The sequence below is a fragment of the Rhagoletis pomonella genome, unplaced genomic scaffold, assembly GCF_013731165.1.
Source record: "Rhagoletis pomonella isolate Grant_MI unplaced genomic scaffold, Rhpom_1.0 Rhpom_scaffold_00597, whole genome shotgun sequence".
Lineage (NCBI taxonomy): Eukaryota > Metazoa > Arthropoda > Insecta > Diptera > Tephritidae > Rhagoletis > Rhagoletis pomonella.
This window is the reverse complement of record NW_023459151.1, coordinates 31,731-40,796: the sequence shown is the minus strand read 5'-3', so window position 1 is coordinate 40,796 and position 9,066 is coordinate 31,731. Positions and strand designations below refer to the sequence as shown.

The window sequence follows — 9,066 nt, the reverse complement described above, 5'->3', positions numbered from 1 at the left end:
ACCATCATTTCAATAATACAAAGCGCTTGTATCTTACATAATTTTATAAGAAAAAAAGATGGTATATCATATACTACCTTCTTACTTGAAAAAGAAACCCAACAACGAATCCAGCGAAATCCGAGTACCTTACCAGAATTCGAAAAATTAGATTTAAATGAAAGTTCTTCTCCACAAAATATACGACATTATTTAAATAATTATTTTTTGTTGCCAAATGTTTCTCTGCCCTGGCAATGGGGTTATTGCATATAAAGTACAAACTGCAACTATAAAGTAAGCTGCAAATCCAAACCCATTGCCACAACATCCTGAACAGCCCTATTGTTTTCATTTTCATCGATTGTTTTCGCGCGAATTGAAGTATGTAAGTATTTCAATAAAATTAAACATTATCGGATTATATTTAACACTAGCAAACCCGGCGAACTCCGTTTCGCCACCAGATGGCTTCGTTTCTTGTAACATTTCGTTTGGGGATTAAAAGATGAAGAAAAATAATTTTTCTTTTGTTTTATATTTGAAAAGGAAAAATTTTATTTCATTTCACAACAGTAATGTATTCATTTCGATTACAAAAATGAAGTGTAATTTAGTTGAACTTCTCTAAGTAAAAAATCTGAATCGAAGCGTTATACGTGTCCGCAAATTATCTGTTTCATTGAAGTGCTCTTTGGTAAACCACATTTTTTGTTTTTTGGTCTGTCGTTAACACAAACAAAGCGGATGGTTTCCCAACTCGTGAACACGCAACGTATAGCAGCCCATATGAAAAACAATGATTTTCTAAATTTATCCCGCAAACACTAAGCGATTAGCCCTGCGACTTGTTAATTGTCATTGCGAATGCAAGGCGAACCAGAAATTGCAATCATTTGAAGTCAAACGGAAGATCAGTCGGAATCATTGGTATTCGAGGAATACAAACATTTTCACCTGCGTACTTTCCGTTAATAATGGTTGCCTCAATCAAATTCGGCATACGTTTTTTCACCGCAAGTCGAGTACCGTTGCAAAGTCGCGGTGGATTAAAATTACGCAATATCATAATAACTGAACCAACTTTGAGTTGCAAGTTATGTGGTGGAAATCCTGGTAACTCCAGAGAGTTCAAAAACTCTGTTGGATAATTTACAACATCATCGGAATTTGTTATGGAATCAACGGATTTGTATGTCACCAAATCGCCATCGATTTTTGATTGAATGGTGAAATTCAGTGCGTGTACATCATTATTCTTTGCGGCGAGAATTGCTCGTTGACTTAACCACGCATAATTCTGATAATTCTCACTAATGTTTGGGAAAACATTTTCAATAAGAGCTAATTGAGAGTCTACAAATCGGCAAAAGTCGTTGGTAAGAGTAATTAATCCAGTTGTCGCATCAACTGGAACTTTTCCATTTCCAACAGCTAACAATTGTTTGGAAAATTGTGCAGCACTTTGATCATTTTGAAGTTGAACTCTCATATTAGTAGTTAGCGATAATGCTTTTACGTTATTCCACAAAGGTGATGCCTTCAGGCAAGCATTCAATTCATCTGCAGGCGTTCCACGGGGAATTACTGGCAACGTCTGCCTAAAATCGCCTGCCAACAATATCATCAAGCCGCCAAATATGTTGTTATTTCGCCGAAGATCCTTCAGTGTGAAGTTAAGTGCTTCAAGTGATTTCTTATGTGCCATTGTGCACTCATCCCAAACAATGAGCTTGCATTGCACCAACAATTTTCCCATTGCACTAGATCGGGAAATATTGCATGTTGGAGTATCAATTGTGTTTAAATTGAGTGGCAACTTAAGCGCAGAATGTGCAGTACGACCGCCATCTAGAAGAGTCGCCGCAATTCCAGATGAAGCTAATGCCAAAGCTATGTCACACCTTGATCGAATAGTTGCCAAAATCAATGAAATGACAAATGTTTTCCCTGTTTCTCCAGGTGCGTCCAGGAAGAATAGACCACCAGTATTATTGTCCACCGCTTGCATTAATGTATCGTAAACTTATTTTTGCTGTTCATTCAGCAAAGGCACATTATTTCGAACGAATTCCTGCAATGTATCAACATTATATTGCAGCTCTCGATTTAATTCTTGGTTGAATGCATCGTGCATCGATCGATTTGGCGCAATCATACCTACTTCAATCAGTAGCTTGTTTGCAATAGTCAAGCATTGATCCTCAATCAGAATCAATCCTTCATTGTATATTTCATCGGTTATTTCCATGTCGGGATTATTCGTTTGAATGCGCAAGCGATGCAAAATATCTTCACATATGTCGTCTTTGTATTTGTTCCATAACTGAATTGGTTGTGAAGGGAAACATGTGGTGATGATAATTGCGAACAGCGTTCGTAATTGGTACGCATTTGATGAAACAACTGAATCCGCAAGCGTTAAATCCCAATGAGAATCGTTCTCCAGCAAACCCGAAGGTTGACATGCTTCTCGATATGTTTGGCATTGGTGGCCATTCACAGTTTTCAAATGCGCAAATGATTTTGGTCCACGTACATTTACCAACAGCAGTCGTAAATAAAAACATTCATCATTTCTAGGATAAACAGTATACATGCGACCTAGCGCATCAGTGGAAAACACCTGTGGCCAATCTGGAACTGGGGTTCCTTGTTTGCGACGTTGGAATTTCTTTGTTGATTGATTCCAAGTGTAATACTTGGGCATTTCAACGTACAGCAGCGTCGCTGCGAATGGATCTGCTTCACACATTGCAAAGAAGCTAGTCAATGTTGTCGATGGTGGTCTCTCAGCTCGTTGTGCCGCATTAGCCTCAGTGAAGTAAACTCTTTGTCCATTTTCCAAATGGATTGCTAAATGTACAACTGTGGGATATCTTTCATGAATTTGAAATGACAATAATCGCCACAGTGCTTCATTAGTACTGACGTATCTGCCCATTTGGAAGTTGCTGATTTCGTCATTCGCATTTTCCGACGCAATACCAAACACAGCCATGTCGCTGCCTTTTGTGACGTACTTGCACAAATATTTAACTGATTTGGCCGAATGACAACTCTCAACGTCCGCATGTGTTTCGAAAATTCGTGATAGCAGCGGGCAATATGGTACATTGAATTCATTTCCGATCTCAATCATTTGATTTTGAACTTTAACTTTGATAGTTCGACCATTATCTTCTTTTGAACGTCGACGATAAACTGGATATCCATCGTTCCCTGTGACTGTTTCAGCAACTAACGGTCGCGGATATCGTTTTGTGCACTTTCCACCAGCCATGCAAGGCGATAATGGATTTGGTCTGTATCTCGAGACCCTAGTCACCCAGCTATATGAAAAGTGCTCAATCTTAAAGCATTCATGAACAGCTTTCATTTAATGCCCATATTGAACAAATACACCCAAGGTTACCCAGGTCCACGTTTTGGTCTATATCTCGAGACCCTAGTCACCCAGCTATATGAAAAGTGCTCAATCTTAAAGCATTCATGAACAGCTTTCATTTGATACCCATATTGAACAAATACACCCAAGGTTACCCAGGTCCACGTTTTGGTCTATATCTCGAGACCCTAGTTATTTTATAAAAATTTTCTTTGCTACAAACCTCACGGAGCCCGAGCCCTTTCCAACGAATGCAAAACCGTGGGAATCGGTTCGGCGGTTCTTGAGTTATAAGATTACCAAGGAAATGTAACTTCTTTTTATATATATATAGGGGATTCCCTTAAGCTCGAAAGTGGCTCGAAAACCACGAAACCTCGAAACTTTTCCAGCCTCGAAAAACAACTGTCAAAAATTGTATGAGTGGCGATTTTCGCGGCAAATTAGTCGCGAAAAAAGCCTCGAAAAGTCGTTCGTAAGTTTCAGTGTTGCCTTTATATCCGAATATTCTACGAACTTCATACAATTTACATTTTTCATTTTTTCGTGGCATTTTCAATGCTGATTTTATATGTATTTATTTCAGCTGATGCGATGTATTATACAAAAAACTCTGAATGAGCTGTCAAACTTCGGAATTTCTCCATTGTTTACGAGGCTGAAAAAAGGTGCATTCCCAAAAACAGCCTCGAAAACTTTCGAGGTTTTCGAGTTTTCTGCTCTTCGCGTTTAAGGGAATCCCCTAATTGATATTTATTTATTTACAGAATATGCCACCCGTATCACAGCTCAACTCCAAAAAATAATCCAGCCAAATCAGGCATTGGCAATGACTTCCGACAACGGCGACATGGACGATGTACAAATGGTGCATATTTTTGGCAGTTTTTGTAAACTTCACCGTGATGAGCTCTTCCAGCGCCGCAAGTGAGCGACATGTTTCTATTTCATTGTTTTACCTATTTATCTTTTAAAAATTTTTGTATAGACGCCAATTCCCAATTTCGAAGAAGATAGAATATACCGTCACTTGGAGCCAGCATGTGCTTTCCAACTTGAACTGAATCGCATGAATTCCTATGAATTGGAAGCCTTACCAACTGCGAATCAAAAAATGCACCTCCATCTGGGTAAAGCCAAGGGTACGAAGGGTAAAGAAGTCACCGACTATCGTTCCTTCATACGTTCCATTATTCGACATTCGGATCTCAACACCAAAGAGGCTTCATTCGAATATCTACAAAACGAAGGCGAAGGCGTGTTACTCGAATCAATGGACGAATTGGAAGTGGCCTTCTCGCATCCGCATTCCAAGCGCACAGATTGTAATCATATTTTCCTAAACTTCGTGCCAACTGTTATAATAAGATTGAGGAATCTGTCACCAGAATGATAATGCGCTACGGTCCACGTCTGTGGAAATTACGTGTGCTGCAAGCTGGTTTAAAATGCTGATCCGACAGTCACCGCAAGCGCCAACGCAGGCCATAAGCTTATGCATTGCCAATGACTTCTTAGATATTGCTATGTACACGGAAGTCACGGATCCAGAGACGGGCATTGTAAGTAAAATATACCGAAGAGTAATGTCTCAACACATTGCAAATGAAATAAATTTTGTTTTGTTGGTTTATTTCAGATTAAGTTTAAGGCGTATGGCGAAAAACTGGGCTCACTGCATGGTCATCCAATTTCCACGCCCTACATGACCAAAGATTTTCTGGAACAGAAACGTTTTCAGGCACAAAAAAACGGCACAACATATGTATACGACATGTTCCCGACAAGATGCTGTTGTAAGATATGCAATTATATATAAAACAGCGCATCGGTGTTCAAACTACGTTTGATATATAATTAATTTAATAGCACATTTTTGAATTATTAAAAAAGAAAGAATCATTAATCAACTACTTTGTAATAGAAACTTTCAAATACATTAATACAAATATACAATAAAATATTTAGCTGTGTAACAAGTGTGAATTATCAAACAAAAGTGGATGTACCTATTGTAAATTTGCTATTTTTAATGTATCCACAGTCAATAAGATTAAATCTAGCCTAAGGTTGGTGTATCAAGTAAATGAAAATATAAAATTGAAATTTTCGTTTTTTTTTTATCTACCTCAGAGGTTCGATGCCTAGGTTAGATTAGCTTGGTTTTTTAGGAGTTTGAGGAACGGAATAGTGTGATTTACCGGCCCAACTATAGATAAATAGTTCCTCAAGCCTTTGACACCCTCCAACCTTTTGACGGACGTATGTTTTTCTTTCATACCAAGATGCCATGGGTCCATTATTGGTCTAATGAATTTTTTGTAGATCAGGTGGGCGATTCGAGGCGATCGGACCCATGTCTTACCGAGCACTTCGTTCAAGTGTATGTATAAGGCATTGAGGCTTTCTTAACCCTCTCTGAATTCTCCATAACATAGTGCGATTATATATTAAATTATATGTTTATTTATGTATTTAATTAAAGTGCATGCACAACAACCAGAGATTATAAATTCAAATTCAAATTTCGCATTTTCTGACGAACGTGTAATTTTTAGTTGTGTCACTTTTGAAGAATGTGTGCAATATGACTGTATTTTGGAACTAAAAATAATTACTCTTCTTCACAGGCAATGCAAGTGAATGGGAATATGTTTACTCTACTGACGTCTGCCTCGTTTTGGGAGCACGAAACTGAGTCCATACCTTCTCTTCATTGCTTACTCATCCACTCTTCATAAATGAATACACATGTAGCTTTAATTTAGTTTAATTCTGCTTTATTAAAAATTAAATAAGTAATGAATTTATAATAATTAATGAATTATGAAATATGTATTCAGGCATGTTCTGCAAATCGTACGATTTCAAATTTATTGTTTGAAGTATTGTTTCGATGGCTGAGTGGAAGATCGACCTATCTCGGCAGCCAGTTCGAAAACGCCCTATCTCAGCAAATTTTCCAAGAACGCCCTATCTCAGCTGCCGATTCAAAAACGCCCTATCTCAGCTTATTTTCAATGTATTTTCGTTTGAGATAGGGCGTTTTTGAATCGGCAGCTGAGATAGGGCGTTCTTCAACAGAATTATGAGATAGGGCATTATTCAATCAAATTCTGAAGTAGGGCGTTTTTGAACTGGCTGCTGAGATAGGTCGATCTTCCACTCAGCCATCAGTTTACTGTAACAATTAGACTTTTATGGAAAAATAAAAAACATAAAATAAACAAAAGAAAAATAGGCACAATTGATCAAAATGTTGATGAATTAATCAACTGATCACAAGTGTATATTGTTACCTTAATTCGCCCTAACCAATAAATTTTCCAGGAAAAGCAAGAAACTACTTTTGGTACTAACTCTTTAAAATTTGTATTGAAGTTGTATTTTAATACATTCTACAAAAACCTGTGAAAACGCAGTTTCGAAAAAATTATTTAGGGCCTTTGTGAATTAAAGTAACGATATGTAAAAATTATGTACATTAAAACTTCATCCCTCACAATTTTGGTTAAAAAAAAAACGGAAAATGAAATGAATACGCAAAAATAATACCACCCTAATGTACATACATACATGCATTTTATATCAAAACTATTGTGAGAAGAAAAATGATTGATTTCTACCCAAAGCTTGTGGGTCACTATTGGAGTTGCTGTCGGTTGTGTATATTACTGTTGTTGGAGTTGGTGGATCAATGGGTGAAGAAGCTGGCGTATTCATTTGAATTGTTCCACATGGAACAAACTGCTGATTCGCAGCTTCTTGCTCCTGATCAGACATCAATTCCTCCAGTAAGAGCAATGTACGGATTTTAAACTGTCTTAAACGCATATCTGAAGTATTCGTTACTTCCGGCAGCTCAAAAGGTACATTTTACGTGAATCATCGGCCGTCTTCCTATGGGTTTTTTCTTGCAGATAGTTCAGCATCGCAACGTCAACCTCGTCCTTTTCTTCTACTTTCTTCCTTTTCTTTTTTTCCACACTAGTTATGTCCTTTCTGGAATATTCCTGCATCGTGTTGTTGTATATGCAAGGATTATTTTCAATAAATTGAACAAATTTAATTGCTTCTAATCTGCCATGTTTAATAAAAATGCAAACGCGCTCAAAGAAAACTGTCCACAATGTATGGCAAGCGAACAGCACTGCTATACGCTAGGTGATTTCCAGCTCGCTTGCTTTGACGAATACGCGTAGCTGACGACTCGTGTACAGCTCTCCATTTAAACACAAGCGTTCGGCAACAAAGCGTACGGCATTCGTACATCGCATCTAATGCGCGTTTAAAGCCGTACGACCCGTGTGCAGTGTGCCTTAGAGTAGCATTTAGAGCTAAGGGCCGGTTACTCAATGTCTGTTTAATACTAATCTGCGGTTAAACATCGTTATTGACGTCTTCGACTCCATGCATATAGCACGGTGTCGGTAAAGTCGATAACTATGTTTAACCGGGGATCAGCGTTAACCAGACATTGAGTAACCGGCCCTAAATGTGCTTTTACGCGTAAGCAAAAACAGCAAGCTTTACGTGTGTTTTTGGTTAGTGTATTGGTGTTTTTGGTTCAGTGGGTTAGTGTTTTTTGAATAAATTGTAATAGAAACAAAAGAAATTATAATAGAAATGAAAGAATTTGTAAAAGGCATTTTTTGGCAATCAGCTGATAGTGTTTTTACTTATGAAACTGTACGATGTAAATTATGTTCACTAAAATTTTATTAATGGAAAAAAACAATTGGCAAGTAGTAATCGAATTTAATGTAAAATTTAAACGTTTTTAATATAATATTAATTATTTTTTAAGGTAAATGTTATACAATTATTTTATTTATACCCCCAAATTTAGGATATAAAATCCCCTCCACCAAACAACTTAAATTAGGTAACGCCGCTTTGAATTTTTTACAATTGAGCAATTGTCAAAAACCTTTTTACAGCCCTATTCGCGTGCAATGACAAAACTCGCCGCAATAACTGTTGTCATGTTTATTATCAATTGTCACGTTTAGGTATGCAGAGGGCAATTTGGAAGCTCCAACGGCGACAATTGCTTTTATTTTTGTGATGACCTATTGAGTACGTGACAACGCTAAAACATATGTTAATGTTTTCAATTTTATTATTTTTGCAGAAAAAAGTTGCAAAATTTTACTAAATGAAAACTGTGAAACGATTTTATTTGCCTAAATAGGTGTATTAAAAAGTTATTATTTGCTTATAAAAATCCTAATAGTACCCATTGTAGCATATTATTCATGGAGAAAATAATTATTATATACGCGACTATTATTGTGGAGCACAAAAAAATTATACAGAGAAGAAGACTTCTGAGGGAATCCCACACAACAGTTTTTTGGACATTTTTTACACGTTTGCAGTTCGGGGTGGTCTTCACAAAACTGCAGCTGCTCTTGTGTGGTGCATTCATATTCTGCTGGCCTGTTATGTTACACGACTTCATAATAAAATGAAATAAATTTTCCTATTATAAAATTACTCACTTTTCCGGTGTTTCGTAATCCATTGCTGCGGTGTATTTTATTTAAAAGAAATACTGTCTGCTGCAGTGGCGGTCAAAAAGAACAATTAAAATGCAAACAATAAAGAGAAACTTTCGCCACAATTGGCAAATAAAACGAGTTTTTCGCTTGCCATTATTAACTGTGCATACCTCTAACAACAGTTGATTGTACGAT

At 37.1% G+C, this 9,066-nt stretch overlaps 1 protein-coding gene and 1 pseudogene across 1 annotated transcript; one reads left to right on the top strand and one right to left on the bottom strand.

Annotated features, from left to right (window-relative positions):
* Positions 1 to 871: 871 nt before the first annotated feature.
* On the bottom strand, positions 872 to 1,738 carry LOC118751214 (ATP-dependent DNA helicase PIF1-like). The gene has a single exon (XM_036485992.1). The coding sequence runs from the start codon at positions 1,736 to 1,738 to the stop codon at positions 872 to 874; it is 867 nt and encodes a 288-aa protein (XP_036341885.1).
* Positions 1,739 to 4,196: 2,458 nt separating this feature from the next.
* On the top strand, positions 4,197 to 5,436 carry LOC118751213 (annotated as a pseudogene).
* Positions 5,437 to 9,066: the final 3,630 nt, after the last annotated feature.